Genomic DNA, 21,929 nt, shown 5'->3' on the forward strand with positions numbered 1-21,929 from the left:
TGCATATCTGTATTCCCAGTCATGTGAATGAAATCCATAGTTTAGGGCCTAATTTATTAATTTCAATTGATTTCCTTGCATGAACTGTAACTCAGTAAAATCTTATTGTTGCTTTTTTATTATTGTTCAGTGTAGTATTTGAGGTATTTAATATTTGTTTACATGTAAAATTCTTATTACTTCACATTTAAAAGATTGCAGGGGAGATTTCTTTATTACGGTCCTATAACATTTCCCTGATTTGTATTAAATGTTTATTTTGGTGGCTAACGTTAAGGGTTAATATTGGTGGTGACTATTGGTGGGAATCAGGGCCTGATCCTAAGGTCCTGTCAGCCATTACAACTAGTCAGTGCTTCCCTTTTATGTGTTTTAGGCTCTTTAAAACCAAAGTCAATATACTACTATTGTACAACTGTAGCTGTATTTTTGTGAATAGCAGGGTTGTATGTCAGTGGTAATTGTTATTTCTCCTAATTTGTCATCGATATAGTCAGCCCTCGTGAGGGCACCTTTAGGGCACCTCGTGAGCCCATTTGTACCCACAGTTGCTACACATAGCAATTTTGTATTTCCTTAAAGCACATTGATCTGTTTGTTTATTTGAACTTCAGAAGAATCCAGAGTCTCTGTACTACAGGTGCATGAAATCTTGATTAGGCCAAAGGGAAGCAGAAACTTGAGTGCTGTGGATAAATGTCTGGAACACTTAATAACTGAGATGCCCTCAGAATACAGTATGTACTATACACAGCCTGCACTGAATAACATCAGGCTCTGCGGTACCCCATTATGACCACACATTACTGTGTAGTCTTAGCTGACACTTATCCAATGCACCTTCTAGAAATGCATTCAGCTAAGGAATGTGAAACAACCACATCCCCTTAAATGTTGTGATAGAAATCCACAATGAACTGCCTATTGTAGGAAAGAATGAGTTGTTGCAGTTACATAAACACCACAATTAGAGTATTCGAAAGAGTAATTGCTAATAAAAACATTTATTGGACTTTGTTTTGTTTTCCATTTTCTCTCCCACATCCACTGTACAATCCCACTCTGCTACATTATAGTTCAAATCCCGCCTTCACTTTACAGTGATCTCACATCAGATGTATTTCTCGTTAAACCAGAATAACCTGCGGTTTGATTAAAACCGGATCAGAACAAACTTGTAAAACCTAAAATACATGTATACTATGTGGGAAGGAATCAGCTGGGAAAAGACAGTGTAGGGGGCTGTTGAAAACAAATTAAATTAATACCCAGGGGGTGGTGTTGGGCCCTCTGTGCCCAATTGGAGTGTATTGGATAAGGTCTGCATTGAAACAGACTATTCCAAACACATAAGGCCCCCCACCACTAGACCGGAGGGCAACCTTAACTAAACCAAGCAAATATGTATCTTAACAATCCAGTTTAACACAACCATTAGATTATTTCATATGGTGTTTCAGATGTGTACTTGCTTCATGAGCAACATGAGACATTTCAGTTGGACATAGTAAAACCAGCAAACATTTACAAAACATTCTAAAAGTACATTGATTTAACTGGTCAAGTGTGCCATTAGTCAATGCTAGCCATCTCTTCAATTACATTCATTTTGCTGATAAGAGAAAATTGATTGAGTTCAACTGATGTTTTAAGGTTGCCCTCAGGTCTTCAAGAAGACCCCCCCCCCGAATCTGATAGAAAATATTTAAAAACAGTCAAAGTCCTTTCAGCTTGGGAAACAGTGTCTATCACTTTTCAAAACAACCTCCCTCCCCAAGAGAACAGATAGCGCCATTTGTGAAGCACTGTACAACCTGCAGAGTATTCTGATTGTCAGAGGTGCCATGGGGTTGGTGAATACTGCCAGAAAGAGGTGGTGTAATAAGTGAACTCTGCCTTAATTGATAGCGGTGTGTCGTCAGTTTTCAGTCATGAAAGTGGCTGCAGTACCCTATTACTAATCTACCGACCCTGGTCATTTGCATACTGTACATATTCTAACCTGCTAGGCCAGATTAGAGTGGTTACATTTACAGAAGGACCTTGCTTGCCATGGAGTGTTGTCTTTTGTTTTGGTATTTTGGATAATTCCGTCAGACAATGAGTGCCCCACATTTTAGAACAAAAAAATGGACATGATTTCTTTACAAAACCAAGTCATCTTCAATATCTCAAGACAACTACCATGGCTCAACGAAAGGAAAAAAATAACCTTGGTGTCACTGACTTGAACAGGATAAATCCAGCAAAGGCCCTTTAATGTTTTCATAAGTGTACTATATATTTTGCATCCAACTCCCCTATTCCGCCCCCCTTTTGTTATTCTTTGTTCTCATCCTACTCCTTCCCTCTTCATCTTTACCCGGATTTGTTGGCCCCCACCAGGTTCATGAGTCCGTCCGTGCTCATGGACTTGGGGCGCTCCAGGGGGAAGCCCAAGGCTCGGCTCCAGATCAGCTGGGCCAGCACCCCCAGTGCTCGGGACACGCCGAACAGCACCGTGTAGTAGTTCATCTCTGTCATCCCATAGTACTGTTAGGACAGGAGAGAGAGGGGGGGGGGGGGTGGTGGAGGGTTAATTGCACAGAACAAGGTATTTAATTATTGCGCTCCCAATTGTATGTGATACATAATGGCTTTGCAGGAAGATGAAGGACAGCTCAAGTAGAGGAGAAGAGCACTCTGACTTTTTTTTGTTGTCTGACAGTTCACTAAGATGAAAACTATGATGAAAAACTATGAAAAGAAGCTCAAATTAGACCTTTACATTTTCCTTCATCCCGTCAAGAGATGGAGGCCTTTCTTGTAACCTTCATGCAGTGTCCCTTCCAATCAGTTGAAAGTGTACTGCAATAGTTGGCTCCATCCTTCTGTAACCCCACCACTCACCTGCAGCAGCACTCCACTGTGGGCGTCCACATTGGGCCAGGGGTTCTTGGCCTTGCCCTGCTCCAGCAGCACGTTGGGCACGATCTTGTAGAGTTGGTGCACCAGTTTGAACATGGGGTCATCGGGCAGGTGCTTGAAGGCAAACTCCTGCTGGCAGGTGTACCTGGGGTCTGTCCTCCTCAGGACGGCATGGCCGTAACCTGGAACCACCTGAGAGAACGCAAACAGAAGGTCAAAAAGGTAGGAGGTTACATATCATTCCCCTTGCAGCTTATTCCTCAAATGAAAATGTAAATGCATCCTTTCTTTTGTACACCTGTTCACTACACTTTCAGGTAGATGGAAAAGTTTCCTTTGGGTTTCCTGACCTTGACTCATTGACCCAACTTAGCATGCCCTCCAGTCCAGACCACTTACCCTTCCAGACTTGAGGGTGTTCCAGATGTAGTCTCTCATGGCCTCGTCAGACACCTCTCCTCCCATCTCCTTCTGCAGGGCCGTCAGCCATACCAGCACCTCCTACAAGGGGCATAGGTCAGAGGTAAGGCAGGGGCTCACTCCAACCAAAACCACTGCTTTCATTCTCCATTTTCACTACTGAGCTTATTATAGTTCCATAGTCATCCTCTCTCTCCATTATGTTAATGGAGAGGGAGGATGAAAGCCTTGCTTTGAATGAAAACAGATACCTTTGGATAAAGGTGTCTGCTAAATAGTACACATACATATAAACACACACACTACCATTCAAACATGGAGTCACTTAGAAATGTCCTTGTTTTTGAAAAAAAAAAGTCAATTCTTTTAAATAACATCTAATTGATCAGAAATACAGTGTAGACGTTGTAAATGACAATTGTACGGCTGATTTAATGGAATATCTACATAGGCGTACAGAGGCCACTTAACAGCAACCATCACTCATGCGTTCCAATTGGCACGTTGTTAGCTAATCCAAGTTTATAGTTTAAAAAAAAGCTAAGTGATCATTAGAAAACCCATTTACAATTATGTTAGCGTAGCTGAAAACTTCTGATTAAAGAAGCAATAAAACCTGCTGCCTTTAGACTAGTTGAGTATCTGGAGCATCAGCATTTGTGGGTTTGATTACAAAATGGCCAGAAACAGAACTTTCTTCTGAAACTCGTCAGGCTATCCTTGTTCTGAGAAATTAAGGCTATTCCATGCGAGAAATTGCCAGGAAACTGATGATCTCGTACAAATCTGTGTACTACTCCCTTCACAGAACAGTGCAAACTGGTTCTAACAAGAATGGAAAGGAGAGGGAAGACCTGGTGCACAACTGAGCAAGAGGACAAGTATATGAGTGTCTAGTTTGAGAAAGATGCCTCACAAGTCCTCAACTGGCAGCTTCATTAAATAGTACCCGCAAAACACCCATCTCAACGTCAACAGTGACGAGGCGAATCTGGGATGCTGGCCTTTTAGGCAGAGTTGCAAAGAAAAAGCCATATCTCAGACTGGCCAATACAAATAAATGAAAGACACTGGACAGAGGAAGATTGGGGAAAAGTGTTATGGACAGACAAATCTAAATTTGAGGTGATCAAAGAACATTCGTGAGACACAGAAAAAATGAAAAGCTGGAGGAGTGCTTAACGCCACCTGTCAAGCATAGTGGAGGCAATGTGATGTTCTGGGTGTGCTTTGGTGGTGGTAAAGTGGGATATTTATACAGGGTAAAGGATATCTTGAAGAAGGAAGGCTATCACTCCATTTTGCAAAGGCATTCCATACCCTGTAGACTGCGCTTAATCTTCAGGCTAGGGTCTATTTTTCTCCACTTCCTGTCTGACTGACGTGCCCCAAGTAAACTGCCTGTTACTCAAGCCTAGAAGCCAGGATATGGATATAATTGGTACCACTGGATAGAAAACACTTTGACGTTTGTAGAAATGTTAAAACAATGTATGCCACGATAACACAATTGATATGGTGGGAGAAAATCCAAAGAAAAACCAACCGGAAAAAAATTGAGCCCATGCTCTTATATTGGAAAGTTATGGGTCATTGCAATTCCAGCCCCCAGACTGCAATTCATATGGCTTCCACTACACGTCAGTGTTCAAGGTTTCAGCCTAGTTTCTCCCCAAACAAGGAAGAATTGAGTTTTGGTACTGGGAGTTGGAGTTGGAAATCAGTCTGTGTGTGCGACGATGCGCACCTGGTTATTTTGCTTTTCTATTCTATTGAACGTAACCATAGACCCCCGGGGCAGCAGGGTAGCCTAGTGGTTAGAGCGTTGGACTAGTAACCGGAATCCCCAAGCTGACAAGGTACAAATCTGTCGTTCTGCCCCTGAACAGGCAGTTAACCCACTGTTCCTAGGCAGTCATTGAAAATAAGAATTTGTTCTTAACTGACTTGCCTAGTTAAATAAAGGTACAATTAAAAATACTTCTTTCCGTATGAAATAGTATAGTTTGATTACATTTATGATGACTTATTTTGACTTGTTTTAACAAAGTTTGGCGGTAGCTTTTTGGATTCCTTTCTCTGCATGTTGAACGAGTGGATTACTGAAATCAATGGTACCAACTAAACTGACATTTTGGGATATAAAGAAGGATTTTATCAAACAAAATGACCATGCATGTTGTAGCTGGGACCCATTGGATTGCAAATCAGAGGAAGATTATCAATAAGTGAATATTTTAAAATCACTATTTGTGATTTTATGAAGCCTGTGCTGGTTGAAAAATATTTGAGGAGCGCTGTCCTCAAATAATCATATGGCATGCTTTCCCTGTAAAGCCTATTGTAAATCGGACAATTCTGTTAGATGAACAAGACTAAGCTTTTAACCGATATAAGACACTTGTATGTACCTAAATGTTTAATATCCATAATTTGAATGATTATTTATTTGAATTGCACGCCCTACGATTTCACCGGAAGTTGTCGACGGGTGTCCCGCTGACGGGACGCCGAGCCCTAGGAAAGCCAACTTCCTCCTACAACAGGACAATGACCCAAAGCACAGCTCCAAACTATGCAATAACTATTTAGCGAAGAAGCAGTCAGCTGGTATTCTGTCTATAATGGAGTGGTCAGCAGTCACCGGATCTCAACCCTATTGAGCTGTTGTGGGAGCAGCTTGACCGTATGTAAGAAGTGCCCATCAAGCCAATCAGGAAGCATGGTTAAATCTCTTCAGAAAACATCAACAAATTGACAACTATAATGCCAAAGGTCTGCAAGGCTGTAATTCCTGCAAATGGATTCTTTGATGAACATAATTTAAAAATCATTATTTATAACCATGTCAACATTTTGAATATATTTCCTATTCATTTTGCAACTCCTTTCATGTAGATTTTCATGGAAAACAAGGACATTTAAGTGACCCCAAACTTTTCAACGGTAGTGTATACACACACAACCAGTATATTTATAGAGTATATTTTATATTCTTCAAAGTAGCCACCCTTTGCCTTGATGAAAGCTTTGCGAACACACAATCAGCTTCACCTGGAATGGTTTTCCAACAGTCTTGAAGGAGTTCCCACATTTGCCGGGTTGAGGTTGGGTGATTGTGGAAGCCAGGTCATCTGATGCAGCACTCCATCACTCTTTCTTGGTCAAATAGCCCTTACACAGCCTGGAGGTGTGTTGGGTCATTGCACTGTTGAAAAACAAACGAAAGTCCCACTAAGCGCAAACCAGATGGGATGGCATATCGCTGCAGAATGCCGTGGTTGCCATGCAGCTTAAGTGTGCCTTGAATTCCAAATAAATCACTGACAGTGTCACCAGCAAAGCACCCCCACCTCCAAGCTTCCCAGTGGGAACAAAATGCGAAGATCATCCGTTCACCTACTCTGTGTCTCAAAGTCATGGCGGTTGGAACCAAAAATCTCAAATTTGGACTCATCAGGCCAAAGGACAGATTTCCACCGGTCTTATGCCCATTGCTTACATTTCTAGGCCCAAGCAAGTTTATTCTTGGTGTCCTTTTAGCAGTGGTTTCTTTGCAGCAATTAGACCATGAAGGCCTGATTCACGCATTTTCCTCTTTTTGTTGTTGTTTTTTTCCCCCCTTTTCTCCCCGATTTCATGGTATCCAATTGTTAGGAGCTACTATCTTGTCTCATCTCTACAACTCCCGTACAGGAGAGATAAAGGTCGAAAGTCATGCGTCCTCCGATACACAACCCAACCAGCCGCACTGCTTCTTAACACAGTGCGCATCCAACCCGGAAGCCAGCCGCACCAATGTGTCGGAGGAAACACTGTGCACCTGGCAACCTTGGTTAGCGCATACTGCTCCCGGCCCGCCACAGGAGTGTAACCGCTGGTGTAACCCGAACGGCGCTAGGCCAATTGTGCGTCGCCCCACAGACCTCCCGGTTACGACAGAGCCTGGGCGCGAACCCAGAGTCTCTGCACTGCAGCCCTTAACCACTGCGCCACCCGGGAGGCCACATTTTCCTCTTAACAATTTATGTTGATGTATCTTGTTTGGGATGCAATTTCTGAGGCTGCAGCAGAGGTAACTGTGGGCCTTCCTTTTCTGTGGCAGTCCTCGTGAGAGCCAATTTCTTCATAGCGCTTGATAGTTTTTGCGACTTCACCTGAAGAAACTTAAATTTCCGCATTAAAGTAATAGACTGTCATTTCTCTTTGCTTATTTGAGCTGTTCTTGCCAAAATATGGACTTCGTATTTTACCAAATAGGGCCATGTTCTGTATACCAGCCCTACCTTTTCACAACACAACTGATTGGCTCAAAGTCATTAAGGAAATTCCACAAATTAACTTAACAAGGCACACCTGTTAATTTAAACGCATTACAGGTGACTACCTCATGAAGCTGGTTGAGAGAATGCCAAGAGTGTACAATGCTGTCAAGGCAAAGGTTCTACTTTGAAGAACCTCAAATATAAAATATATTTTGATTTGTTTAACTTCTCTATGGTAGGGGGCAGCATTGGGGATTTTGGATGAAAAGCGTGCCCAAATTAAACTGCCTGCTACTCAGCCATAAAAGCTAGAATATGCATATAATTAGTAGATTTGGATAGAAAACTCTGAAGTTTCTAAATCTGTTTGAATGATGTATGTGAGTATAATAGAACTTATATGGCAGGCAAAAACCTGAGAAAAAAATCCAACCAGGAAGTGGAAAATCTGAGGTTTGTAGATTTAACTCTTGGCCTATCGAATGCAGTGTCTATGGGGTCATATTGCACTTCCTAAGGCTTCCACTAGATGTCAACAGTCTTTAGAACCTTGTTTGATGCTTTTACTGTGAAGTGGGGGAGAATGAGAGGGGAATGAGTCAGAGGTCTGCCAGAGAGCCACAAGCTGTCTCACGCGTTCACGTGAGAGCGAGCTCTGTTCCATTGCACATCTACAGACAAAGGAATTCTCCTGTTGGATCATTTTTGAAGATTTATGTTTTATGTAACATTATTAAAGATTGATTCTATACTTCGTTTGACATGTTTCTACGGACTGTAATAACTTTTTGGACTTTTCGTCCATACTTTCCGATGGACTTGTACGCAACAACAAGAAGGTCTTTTGGACATAAATTGACATTATCGAACAAAACAAACATTTGTTGAACTGGGATTCCTGGGAGTGAATTCTGATGAAGATCATCAAAGGTAAGTGAATATTTGTTATTTCTAACTTCTGTTGACTCCAACATGGCATGGTGTGCTTTTTCCATAAAGTTTTTTTGAAATCTGACACAGCGGTTGCATTAAGGAGAAGTGTAGCTATAATTTCATGCATAACAGTTGTATCTTTTAGCAATGTTTATTATGATTATTTCTGTAAACTGATGTGGCTCTGCAAAATCACTGGATGTTTTGGAACTACTGAATGTAACCCGCCAATGTAAACTCAGATTTTTGGATATAAATATGAACTTTACCAAACAAAATATACATGTATTGTGTAACATGAAGTCCTATGATGAAGATCATCAAAGGTTAGCGATTCATTTTATCAATATTTCTGCTTTTTGTGACTCCTCTCTTTGGCTGGAAAAATGGCTGTGTTTTTCTGTGACTTGGCTCTGACTTAACATAATCGTTTGGTTTGCTTTTGTCGGAAAGCCTTTTTGAAATCGGATACTGTGGCTGTATTTGCAACAAGTATCTTTAAAATGTTGTAAAATACATGTATGTTTGAGGAATTTTAATTATGGGATTTCTGTTTTGAATTTGGTGCCCTGCAGTTTCACTGGCTGTTGGCGAGGTGGGACGCTACCATCCCGCGTACCCTAGAGGTTAACACCGTTTTGGTTACTACATGATTCCATATGTTATTTCATAGTTTTGATGTCTTCACTATTATTATACATTGTAGAAAATAGTCTAAACAAAGAATGGAATGAGTAGGTGTTTCCAAACTTTTGACTGGTACGGTCTGTGCCAAGTATACAATACATTAGGAACACCTGCTCTTTCCATGAGTGACCAGGTGAACGCTATGATCCCTTAATTATTAAATCCACTTCAATCAGTGTAGATGGAGAGGAGACAGGTTAAATTAGGATTTTTAAGCATTCCGAGGGTGAATGGGCAAGACAAGTTTTCCGTGTGCATGAAGAATCTAGACAATTTGACAACTGTGGGAAGCATTGGAGTCTACATGGGCCATCTTGAGTCCATTCACTGACAAATTCAGGCCATTTTGAGGGCAAAGGGGGGGTGCAATTCAATATTAGGAAGGTGTTCCTAATGTTTTGTACACTCAGTTTTCAGAATATTTACACACATGTTAACTTTGACATTAGCATCCATACACACCTGGTTAGCCAGTCCATGAAGAGGTCCGGCCAAGCCGTTCATAGCTGCACTGAAGGACAGGTAGGGGTCAGACAGGGCACTGCCCACTAAGTGGCTGGTGTGGGCACTCACATTACCACCCTCATGGTCACTATAGCAAAGGAGAAAAGGGGAGTGAATGAAAGAATAAGTGATGCAGCCACGTAACTGCATTGTGCAATGACAGAGCAGGAGCTGAATATGCACACCCTAAAGTTACCAAGGTAGAGACTAATGGATGATAAACTTAGAAAAAATGATTATGAATGAAGTAGTACTCTCTATAAAATAAAAACTGACCTGTGAATGGTGAGGTACAGTCGCATGAGCTCAGTGAACGTGGCATCGCTGTAGCCCAGCATGTTGGTGAAGTTGTGGGACCAGTCCAGACTGGAGTCGATGGCACCGATGCTGCTGCCCTCACGGTAAAGGTTGCGGTAAATCTTGGCCGCAACGCATGGCAGTTTAGCGATCAGATCCATGGAGTCTTCATAGACAAACTGAGAGAAGAGAATCATCTTCATGTCAATAGTGTAATCGGAAAGGCGGCACTCTTTCAACAGATTTTTAACACGTGTTCAGATTCCACCATATTGACTTCTTATAACTGTGGCGCATTGACATTTTGCTACATTTCACAACGGTTTGTCCTCTTGAACAACATGGTTTCCCACAACGGTTTGTCCTATTGAACAACATGGTTTCCCACAACGGTTTGTCCTATTGAACAACATGGTTTCCCACAACGGTTTGTCCTATTGAACAACATGGTTTCCCACAACGGTTTGTCCTATTGAACAACATGGTTTCCCACAACGGTTTGTCCTATTGAACAACATGGTTTCCCACAAAGGTTTGTCCTATTGAACAACATGGCTTCCCACAACAGTGTACACTGTTCAACATTCTTTAGGGTACGTTTCCTGAGCTTACCTCCCAGTACGTGGCCTTGTTGACTCCCTCGGAGTAGGCTCGGGCGAAGCTACTCTCACTGTTCAGAGCTGTGATGGCGGAGCTGAACTGAGACATGGGGTGGAGGTTGGTGGGGAAGTTATCCAGCATGGTGACCACGTGGGAGGGAAGAGCTGCACGCTTGGCCCACTCCTTGGACAGCCAGTTCACCTGGGGACAGACAATCGGTTCATTGGTCAAGCTATGCACACCAAACGTAATGTAGTTTTGTATGCAAAAATATAGTCCTTCACTAAACCAACATGGAAGCAAACCTTCTCCCAGAGGTCTCAGAGATAAGATCAAGAGCTTTATGCTGTGGTTTATGGTATACGAGTCAACCTCTTATTGAATATATACATCATGTGATCTGTACCATTATGCAAAGGGCTGTTGTAACAACATGTTAAGCTGATGTGCCATACTCTCTCTCCATAATGAGTTACCTAGCTAACACTCACCTGTTCCTCTGTGGGCACCTGGCCTGTCACCAGCAGCCAGAACAGACCTTCGGGCAGTGGCTCAGCACCTCCTGGAGCCTTGGGCAACAGCTGCTGGCACTCTGGAATGCTGTAACCACGGAAACGAATTCCCTAAAAAAAAAGTTTGAAAAAATGATATCTACACTCCCCTCCATATGCGTGTGTGTGTGTGGGGGGTGGGGGGGGGGGGTCTATACCCATCATGAGGCAATAGTACAGAAAGTACCGTTTAGAAATGACAGCACTCATGTATCAAAGTAGTCCAAATATTGGTATTTGGTCCCATTATTCTTTGCACGCATTGACTAAATCAAGATTGTGACTCTACAAACTCGTTGGATGCATTTGCAGTTTGTAACTGAATGATAACTGAAGCAAACTTCCTTATAAGTGAGTAGATAAGATGTTTCTAAAGACTTCTAAATTATTCCTGATAATGCCAAGATTAAGAAAAATCATGAACGAATCATGAACAATGATGAGTAGGACAGGGGAGGTATGATTTTATGCCTCTATTCTTCACTCATTATCCATAATCCTGTTAGCATCCACATGAATGTAGAAGTGTTCAGAAACATCTATTCTCACTTACAATAAAAGTGACACCAAAAATACAGAATTCAGTTCCTATTGGGGAAAAAAATAATCTAAAACAAACCGCAAATGCAGCCAACAAGTTTTTTTATTTTTATGTTTGCATCTTTTTAATAATGCACTTACAGTTGAAGTCGGGAGTTTACATACACTTAGGTTGGAGTCTTTAAAACTCGTTTTCAACCACTCCACAAATTTCTTGTAAGCAAATTATAGTTTTGGCAAGTCGGTAAGAACATCTACTTTGTGCATGACAAGTAACTTTTCCAACAATTGTTTACAGACAGATTATTTCACTGTATCACAATTCCAGTGGGTCAAAAGTTTACATACACTAATTCCAGAAAATTATGTCATGGCTTTAGAAACTTCTGATATGCTAATTGACATAATTTGAGTCAATTGGAGGTATACCTGTGGATGTATTTCAAGGCCTACCATCAAACCCTGTGCCTCTGCTTGACATCATGGGAAAATCAAAAGAAAATCAGCCAAGACCTCAAAAAAATTGTAGACTTCCACAAGTCTGGTTCATCCTTGGGAGCAATTTCCAAACGCCTGAAGGTACCACGTTCATCTGTACAAACAATAGTACGCAAGTATAAACACCATAGGCCCACGTAGCCGTCATACACTCAGGAAGGAGACACGTACTTTGGTGCGAAAAGCGCAACTCAATCCCAGAACAGCAGCAAAGGACCTTGTGAAGATGCTGGAGTAAACAGGTACAAAAGTATCTATATCCACAGTAAAAACAAGTCCTATATAGACATAACCTGAAAGGCCGCTCAGCAAGGAAGAAGCCAATGCTCCAAAACCGCCAGAAAAAAGCCAGACTACGGTTTGCAACTGCACACGGGCACAAAGACCATACTTTTTGGAGAAATTTCCTCTGGTCTGACGAAACAAAAATAGAACTGTTTGGCCATAATGACTATCGTTATGTTTGGAGGAAAAAGGGGGAGGCTTGCAAGCCGAAGAACACCATCCCAACTGTGAAGTACGGGGGTGACAGCATCATGTTGTGGGGGTGCTTTGCTGCAGGAGGGACTGGTGCACTTCACAAAATAGATGGCATCATGAGGAAAGGAAAATTGTGGATATATTGAAGCAACATCTCAAGACATCAGTCAGGAAGTTAAAGCTTGGTCGCAAATGGGTCTTCCAATGGACAATGACCCTAAGCATACTTCCAAAGTTGAGGCAAAATGGCTTAAGGACTACAAAGTTAAGGTATTGTAGTGGCCGTCAAAGCCCTGACCTCAGTCCTATAGAACATTTTTGGGCAGAACTGAAAAAGTGTGTGCGAGCAAGGAGGCCAACAAACCTGACTCAGTTACACCAGCTCTGTCAGGAGGAATGCGCCAAAATTCACCCAACTTATTGTGGGAAGCATCTGGAAGGCTACCCAAAATTTTTGACCCAAGTTAAACAATTTAAAAGGCAATGCTACCAACTACGAATTTAGTGTATGTAAACTTCTGACCCACTGGGAATGTGATGAAAGAAATAAAAGCTTAAATACATTTTTACTAGGATTAAATGTCAGGAATTGTGCAAAATGTATTTGGCTTAGGTGTATGTAATATATATCAGATTAAAACATATAATTTGTGACTAAATAATGAAACTTATGTGCCTCATTTGCATATATACACTGGGTGCATTTGCATGCATTAATATACAGGGGTGGAACAGGGATGCAACCACCAAAAACCTCCCTCAAGTCTGTTTTATTCAAATACCTTTGACCCCACATTGACATTACATAACCCATAGGCCCTATGTCACATGACTTATGACTTTTAAGCCAATATCCGTAAGTGGTGCTGAAAAGGCTGCAAAATATCACCTTCCTTATTCTCAGCTAATGTAAGCTGATGAGTATGGTGGGATTTAAGGTCAAGTCACTGTTTAAGTAGCTAGTTGTCTAGCTTCAAGCATCAGACACAGGATGTTTTTTATTTAGTTCCATTTCATTTAGAACTATCCAATTCATATGCATTCTGCCATCTCCCTCAGGGGAGTACTAAGCAAGTGTGGAAATCATTATCTTTCAAAACAATTCTCTTCAGCTCAGCCATGGGAAATGAATCACTAAAGGGCATGCCTAAATGTTGTGTCATCTAGGCAATTCTTTTGTTTGTTTTTGGTTTAAAAAAAAATCCTAATATCACTAAGAATTCAGCAAAAATGTGTTTAAGATAGGAAATCTGTTCCCAAGTTTCCCACAAATTCTAAACATAAAAATAAAAAAAAGTTACTTATGTGATCGTGTCTCAATGTAATCAAGGTATGAAATTATTATTTGGCTTAGTTGTCATCAATTTGCAGTGTACAAATGATTATAATTGTGTTCCAGCCCACCAACCATCCAATCAAACAAATCAGTCTACAGCTGAATCTAGTTGCCTACCCCCCCCTAAGTGTAAACAATGTAAGATGCCAACAAGCAACTGGAAATGGCTAAAATGCCCAATCTATCCCCCTACCTGATACTGAGCTTGCATACAGTTCTCTGTCCAGGGCCTTTCCCTGCACAGACCAACTCACCTCATCTGCATCCAGCACTGAGGTCTCATACACCAGGCCCTTCATACCTCTCATCCCACCGTAGATCTGTAAAGACAAGGGCACACACACTTAACATCAACATCTACCATATTCACACGACAACTGGCACTGAAAGGGGTATGTCTATAATGTAGAATGTTTACAAATGACAGTTGAACTGAATGTACCATATCCACAGTGATTGAGCCGATGTTGGTCTTGCCATACTGCGTTTTGAAATTCTTAATCCTACTCTGTTCTTTAGGGACGAGATCCAAAAGCACATCTCTCAGGTTCTGCAACGGCACAGAGAAAATACAATACGTCACAGTTAGAAAGACAACTCATTTATGAGGGCCACTCAGTTCAAAACATCACAGCACTGCTAGGTAAAAGGCATATGTGTGTAAATCAAATTGAAAATTAAGGAGGTCCAGTCAGAGTACTTACTGTTGATGTAGTGGCATTTCTGGAAGCGGCGAAGAGACATGCTGTGCTCTGAGAGGCACAAGAAGGTGTCAAGAGTGAGGCAATCAGTGAAAACAGGTTGAATCGCCGACATGTATCACAGACAGGCAGTCATCAGAGAAAGGCTTCAAGTTTCAAAAATCAGAGGGGCATTAGTCCTCACTTTAAACATCAACAAGCCTCAATGCACTGCAAGGTATCCCCAACAATGACTTAGGCTGCATCCCTAACAATGACCTAGGCTGCATCCCTAACCATGACCTAGCCTGTATCACTAACAATGACCTAGCCTGTACCACTAACAATGACCTAGCCTGTATCACTAACAATGACCTAGCCTGTGCCCCTAATGATGACCTAGCCTGTGCCCCTAATGATGACCTAGCCTACCTCATCACTGCAGGAGAGAAACTGAAGTGTTAGTTCCACGACAAAGGGTAACAAACAGAAAATTGCTGAATGATAGACGTGTGCAGTGGCAAATAGGCCTACATATGCTAATGCATTTATGTATTCTAACGTAGAACTGATTCAGTCAAAGCATTGCTCACAGCACTGTATCTAAAGATCATCCATGTTCTAAGTGTTTTAGGGCCATAAGGACACAACCACATGTTTTTTTTTTTTTCAACCTCAAGTCAGAATGTATCTGACCTTTGACAGAAAAAGAGCTTTGCCCAACTGGAAACAAGATGCCTTCACACAATCAAGAAATATTGGAAAAGTTAGTACAATTCACTCAAATGCAACTATTCTAATGTTATGTGCTGCTATGTGTTCCAGCTAATCAAACATGGCTGGTCCTATTTTGCTTTACATGCAAGAGATGCCTTTTCCAGACGAGTTAGAGTCAACGAAAGACCGTAATTTGCCTCCTGCTATGAGTAACATTGTGGGAATGAAGCTGCATTGCAAGATATGGTAACCTACTTTATAGTTGGTTACTAGTACTTGCCTAAAACCTACAGTAGTGTACAAGCAACTGACGTTGGACAGCCGGTATCTGATTGAATCAACTGAGTCCATGGCACAATGTCAAGGCAGTGAAGGCCCACATAAATATGATTCAGTATCATCTAGCTAGATGTAGTTTAAATAATTATCCCAGATGGTCATTACTAACTAAAACTGGGGCGAGCTAGCCAACTACAGTGTGCTAGTTCGCTAGGTAGCTACGAAAATCAAGCCTAGATATGTAGCTAATTAGTTATCAAAGATGGTAACAGTTAGCTACTATACACATTACCGTGCTTGCTTCATAGTTTAGTCTATATACTTTATAGTCTACTGTACATAGCTTAACGTTAGCTGGCTAACTAGTAAAACATAACGTTAGTTGGATTTGGCTACCTGAATGTGAACTTGTTCTAAAGTTAGCTGCTTAGTTAACTACACATCACTTAGCTAAGGCCTAGTCTTAAGTTAGCTAGCTACGATAGCTAAATGCTAACTTCGCTGGTTCTTATTGGCAAGTGGCTAACCAACGTTTTAGCATGCTAGCTAACGTCATGGCATGGGGCGGGACAATGCAGCGCCCATATCCTTTATCGTTCTCACCTTCGTTGAATTTAAGAGCTTCGGGGTAAACCTGTAGGCGGACAGTAGGGACATGGTGAATGTGACGAGTTTGTGTTGGTAAATTCTGACTGTGCTGGTAAAAATCCCCAGTACCTCGTTGAAGGTGCCCCTCCTGAGTTTGATGGTAGGTGAAGGTTGAGAGAGGAACAGGCCAACAAATGAGATTGGCTGGGAAAAGGCATGATTTGGGTGACGTACATACCCATAATCTGCCTGTGGGTGGGTATCTGTCTGAATCTAGCGTCTATGATTTTAAATTAAATTGCCGAAAGTGTGATCTTCAACGACATGAGATTGTAAGTGTAACATTCAAATGTTATAAAACACAATGGCTTAAAGATACACTTAAGAAATTGCTCCGCCATTTCCCGGTTAGTAAAATTCTAATTGCATCATTTCAGTTTGTCACAAAACAAACTATAGGCCCTAAGTATAGTGTAGAGAATCATTGCACCATCTGAACAGCTTTAAAATATATTTTCCATAATACATTTTTTTTATTTTTCAGCTGGTGTACAAAACCGAAAGTATAGGACACAAAATCCTAAACGGGAAGCATGGAAATAGCAGATCAGATTTACTGCTTCTTGGAGACTTGCTTTCGCTTACAATGACAACTCTAAACGTCACATTTATGTGAATTGTCGGGTCGCCCAAAAAGTTGTCTGGTTCGTTATTATTAATGTCATAATACAAACCCACTTGTGTGTAATGAAACACTAAAACACACTGAAAACAACTCCAGATTGATGGAAATATATTTCTACAACAAAGTATGAAAAACAGATGACCATGACAAAAGATGAATACACAAAATAGAAGAGGAATGGGAGTTGCTGGAGAAAGTATAAATCAAACCTTTCCATCATTCACAGGATACAATTAATCAAAGCAACAAGCACAGCAACCATGTTGAACAATTTTACTATCTAACTATTGTTACAGAATTTGATTCACCATCTGCTTCAAGAGTAAGCTTGAACATTTAAACTCCTGAAATCATCCAGAGTGATACCACCCCCCCCCCCCCCCCCCCCCATTGCTACAACTGTCTGTTAGAAATACTATAAATAGCACCCGCAATTACATCTTCTAAATATGTGTATGCAACCAATACACTTGATTTGAATTCATTGCAGTAATATACACATTACAATAGTGTTCTACCCACATCATACACACCTGCATAAGGACAATATAGGTTGAGGCACAATAGCACAAATGTGAGAATATAGTTGATGTCATGAGTTTTCTTAACAGTAGTTGCCCAATAAGTTATACCTTGCACCTTGTGATTGATAGAGCAGAACGAGCTAGTGTCGAGTTCTACAACCTTCAACTCCCCCCATTCCTGTATTACAGACAGTAAGCACCTGGTGCTGGAGCTGCTCTGAATAGTCTGCAGCCCCACTAATGCAGTGGAAGGTAGTTGTGTATAAAGCTGAGCTGTGTGAACTGTAGGATGGAATCATAGTTCATCATGAGGGATTTGCAGAGCATGGTCGCAAAGGTCTGCAGAAAAAAACCCATCAACGAGTTACATTTTGGTATAGATTTTCACTTCTCACATTGTATTACAAGTCATTCCAAACACGATTTTGTAAAAAGGTGTATCCCCCCCCCAAAAGCAATACATGTAGTCTCTGGTGGTCAATATAATGTATTGGATCAAGTAAGATGGTGGTATACCTGTTCTCTTGCTGCAGAGTTTGTCTTTCACGTTGTCTGTTTCATGGGCAAAGAATTCGATGATCTCGTCTTCATATTGTTCAACGATGGTCTCACACTACGGGTAAGACAGAGAAGATAATGGTTAAATAAGATGTAGTGGGGTACACATTTCAGTGAGATGCAGAAGCTTGGAGCCACTGGCTTCAACCTACAGTACAAACATATGGATGTGGAAAGTTTCCACTGCATTTGTCTGCTTGTGTGGAAGTTGCAACAAAGATGCAATCAACTGTAGTCATTATCATTCACTACATTAGAGGTTCTAGAATGTCACACTGATGAGCTATAGCGTGTCATCATCCCTAGTCCCTACCATGTGAAAATGAAAACAAAATGGCTACCCACAGCAAATTTCAGGCTGGATGTGACTCTGGAATCCAGTTTAGCCTCTGAGAGGTCCATGGGTTTGCCGTTCCGAGACGTGACCCTCTCATAGGTCTCCCTGCTGGTGGTGGATTCCAAGCGTTCCCCGTAATCCTTCATCTTCTCACATACCTCCTCCATTAGCTCCAGGAGGTTACCCTCAGAGCGGGCGAGAGGAACCTGGGGGGAACACAATTTTGGTGAGCTCAACCAGAGAGAAAGATGAAACCCCTTGATGCGGTAACACAAAAAGGGGCTCTGAGGAAGGACCTCCATTGCTGGATCAGCACACACCGTCACCATCGGCTCCACCTCTTAAGTGGGGGCCGGATAGCTGGCCCGAGGAGATGCCTTGCATTCGGGCACCGCCCCCAGAAGGGGGAGAGAACGGGCCATCGACGGAACGAGGAAGAGCTAGACTAGCAGTAGAATTTGAATGGGTTAAACTGATGCACGAGTTGGGGATAGAGGATGCATCTGTCATTAGTAACGTTACACAGTAACATGTCAAACTGACCCTTTACAGAAATTGCTCGCCATAAGGTTAGAATATGACTCAGCGCTAAAGCCGGCCTGGTCCCGAAAAGAGTATATAAGGAGAGTGCCTTCCTTAAGAGGGCATGATAGTGCTACTTGACTTATCACCGATGGACAGCTCATGATACTTCAACTATCATCAACCTAAAAGGTCATATCTGACTTTCATACTCTAGAACAATTGTATCTCTTGACTTATGATTTCTGAACGAAACATACTGAGACAACTACCCTCCACACTCCTCGTGCTGAATAAATCCACCTCCTAACTGAGGTGGGTGAATAGCAACAGTGGTGTTATAAGGGGGTTTTGTCTCGAACCGTTCTCTTCACTAATCAGTAAATCATAGTACAGACTTCTAGGAGAAACAGATACTGAGTGATTGGATAAGCCTCTAGAGCAATTCTAAGTGGAAGAACATACTCTTTGGGGACCAACCAGGTAATTCTACGCTAAGGTAATTAACTGCTTGTTGTAGTACATATATAAGGCATTAATAGTAGTAAGTGTTTTGATGATTGTTGATGTTATATATTAAGGACAAAAAGGAAACTGTAATAACGTGTACAACTGTGTGACTTGCAAACATTGAATAAAAAGTAGAAACTAGACCCAAAACCCTAGGGAGAGAACACCTCTGACACTCCCGTTCTAGGGGAACAAGTCTAGTTTCTACACTAAAGACAATTTAAAGGATTGGACAGCCAACTCATTAATATTGTAAAAAGCAAAGTTACTCTGTATTAATATTCAAGCACTATTAACCGACGGGTGTAGGCATTAAATCGTAAAACGTTTGTCTAGATACTAATAGTGATTGGGAACCCTATAGAGCAGTGGCGAGTTGAAGAGTCTACTCTTTGGGAACCCTATAAGAGCAGTGGCGAGTTGAAGAGTCTACTCTTTGGGAACCCTATAAGAGCAGTGGCGAGTTGAAGAGTCTACTCTTTGGGAACCCTATAAGAGCAGTGGCGAGTTGAAGAGTCTACTCTTTGGGAACCCTATAAGAGCAGTGGCGAGTTGAAGAGTCTACTCTTTGGGAACCCTATAAGAGCAGTGGCGAGTTGAAGAGTCTACTCTTTGGGAACCCTATAAGAGCAGTGGCGAGTTGAAGAGTCTAGTCTTTGGGAACCCTATAGAGCAGTGGCGAGTTGAAGAGTCTACTCTTTGGGAACCCTATAAGAGCAACGGCGAGTTGAAGAGTCTACTCTTTGGGAACCCTATAAGAGCAACGGTGGGTGAAGAGTCTACTCTTTGTGAACCCTATAAGAGCAACGGCGAGTGAAGAGTCTACTCTTTGGGAACCCTATAAGAGCAACGGCGGGTGAAGAGTCTACTCTTTGGGAACCCTATCAGAGCAATGGCGGGTGAAGAGTCTACTCTTTGGGAACCATATAAGAGCAACGGCGAGTTGAAGAGTCTACTCTATAAAAGGTAAATAGGCATTAAATCGTAAAATTGGCTGGCCACTGATTTTATGGTTTATGTCTAGATACAAGAGCCTTTGGGAATCCTATAGAGCAATGGAGAGTTGAAGAGTCTACTCTTTGGGAACTAAAGATGCCTGGTAAAGGTACCACAAGGGAGAGGTACTCTAAGTCTGATTGATATTATGTAAGATCCCGAAACACGGCTAATCTCCGAATAAAAGGGCAGGATACATAACCAGGCGAGTCCGGCGGGCCTGTGAGTCACCTGTTAGCCGGGTGACATAAGAACTTGAGTGAGACGACTTGTATCACTACCGTGACACCCTTAACGGGGGTACCTTATAGCAAAATTCACTACCGTGACACCCTATAATAGTAAACACTGTGAAAACACAATATGTTTTAAAAACAACGCTGTAGAATCCCAGCCTACAAATAAATAACATTGAATGTGTAAAATAAGGCCAATGAAGGAGCCAGTAGCCCTCAAGTACACCTACCTCTCTAATAGACTGGCTACCATCTGGGTTGATTCTAAAGGACCCGGTCTGGATCATTTTGTTAGGATCCACCTGAGATATTGCCCACTCCATCTCATCCACCATGGCCCTACACGCTGATGGACAATAGCGAAATGTTAGGTAGTTTAACGAAGGTATGCGGACCAAAAGTGGACGCACAATGTAGAAAATAAGGGGTCTGGGATGAAATTATGAGATTAAACAGGATCTAGTGTAGTAAAATGGTAGAAATCCAAAGACTTACCTCCACATTTGAGATCCTGGCCCTGCCTGACTCCTTGGCAGTGGTTTACAAAGAGAGCAAGTAGCACACACAGAGCAAGTGATTGCAAGGGATGCCACATCTTCATCTAAGCAAAATTAGAGAGTTGGGGGTGGGGGGGGGAACACAGCAAATATACATAAACAGACAATTTTATCAATATTATGGAGACATGCAAGTAATTTCTCAATGAGTTGTTATTACATTCAGGGGAATTGTTCGGGAACATTTTTTTTTCAAGTTCAGGGACTATAGCAAGCTATTGTAAATCAAAATAAATTAATGGTAAATCACACTCACTGACCATTCGTGCATGCTACTGTGCTGAACCGTCTCTGACGTGTAGTAAAGACAAAATTTTACATTTAATGATCAGTAATTACCTGTTGTTTGTTAATTTCAGCCACCGCTACAACGATTTGGAAATGTTAATTCCACGGTGTTCCATCTCATTCGGTAAAAACTGGTGACGTAGGCAACGGCAGGGACGCTTACCAAGAGGCGTCCAAGTTTATGCCAGAGACACTTAGGACCCAAACCAAATTTAATCAGAAACCCGAAAACATAATTCGATTTCATGGCAAATATCCACCGGTCTTTAATGTAAAAAGTAATACGCATCACAGTCAGGGAAATGTACTTTTTATTTAGAATATTAAGTGTATTGCATTCTAATCGCTAATTTGCAATGGTCCACGGCTGTCTTTCGTTTCGCCAGTTTGCGTTTAGAACACCAAACTGGACATGTCTTGACCGGATACCGATT

General features: G+C 41.6%; 2 protein-coding genes across 4 annotated transcripts; both read right to left on the bottom strand.

Moving 5' to 3' along the window:
• Positions 1-985: 985 nt before the first annotated feature.
• On the bottom strand, positions 986-16,490 carry LOC124031032 (citrate synthase, mitochondrial). Of its 2 annotated transcripts, none has more exons than XM_046342086.1 (11): positions 16,298-16,490; positions 14,723-14,770; positions 14,461-14,568; positions 14,273-14,338; positions 11,105-11,236; positions 10,626-10,814; positions 9,993-10,192; positions 9,675-9,804; positions 3,307-3,408; positions 2,890-3,099; positions 986-2,532 (listed from the first exon to the last, which is right to left on the bottom strand). In XM_046342086.1, the coding sequence occupies exons 1-11, from the start codon at positions 16,349-16,351 to the stop codon at positions 2,359-2,361; spliced, it is 1,413 nt and encodes a 470-aa protein (XP_046198042.1). In that variant the 5' UTR covers positions 16,352-16,490; the 3' UTR covers positions 986-2,358. The 2 variants fall into 2 exon arrangements, with proteins under 2 accessions (XP_046198042.1, XP_046198045.1); XM_046342089.1 differs by having other exon boundaries at positions 16,412-16,461.
• Positions 16,491-17,058: 568 nt separating this feature from the next.
• LOC124031054 (protein canopy homolog 2-like) lies at positions 17,059-21,691 on the bottom strand. 2 transcript variants are annotated; one of them, XM_046342094.1, is made up of 6 exons: positions 21,547-21,691; positions 21,146-21,251; positions 20,881-20,996; positions 18,395-18,592; positions 18,008-18,104; positions 17,059-17,830 (listed from the first exon to the last, which is right to left on the bottom strand). In XM_046342094.1, exons 2-6 carry the CDS (start codon positions 21,249-21,251, stop codon positions 17,787-17,789), a joined length of 561 nt encoding a protein of 186 aa, XP_046198050.1. In that variant the 5' UTR covers positions 21,547-21,691; the 3' UTR covers positions 17,059-17,786. The 2 variants fall into 2 exon arrangements, with proteins under 2 accessions (XP_046198050.1, XP_046198048.1); XM_046342092.1 differs by having other exon boundaries at positions 21,468-21,605.
• Between the last annotated feature and the right edge of the window lie 238 nt (positions 21,692-21,929).

This window comes from Oncorhynchus gorbuscha, linkage group LG03, assembly GCF_021184085.1.
Source record: "Oncorhynchus gorbuscha isolate QuinsamMale2020 ecotype Even-year linkage group LG03, OgorEven_v1.0, whole genome shotgun sequence".
Lineage (NCBI taxonomy): Eukaryota > Metazoa > Chordata > Actinopteri > Salmoniformes > Salmonidae > Oncorhynchus > Oncorhynchus gorbuscha.

Excerpts from the sequence above, each read along its gene's own strand:
- LOC124031054 (XM_046342092.1), bottom strand. Across the intron at positions 18,593-20,880 it reads GTAGCCAGTCTATTAGAGAG|GTTCCTCTCGCCCGCTCTGA; the intron begins GTAGGTGTACTT and ends TGTTCCCCCCAG. Across the intron at positions 18,105-18,394 it reads CATCCAGCCTGAAATTTGCT|TGTGAGACCATCGTTGAACA; the intron begins GTGGGTAGCCAT and ends TCTTACCCGTAG.
- LOC124031032 (XM_046342086.1), bottom strand. The coding sequence starts at position 16,351 with ATGTCCCTACTGTCCGCCTACAGGTTTACCCCGAAGCTCTTAAATTCA. Across the intron at positions 9,805-9,992 it reads CTGTACCTCACCATTCACAG|TGACCATGAGGGTGGTAATG; the intron begins GTCAGTTTTTAT and ends CCTTTGCTATAG. Across the intron at positions 3,409-9,674 it reads TTCATGGACTGGCTAACCAG|GAGGTGCTGGTATGGCTGAC; the intron begins GTGTGTATGGAT and ends TGCCCCTTGTAG.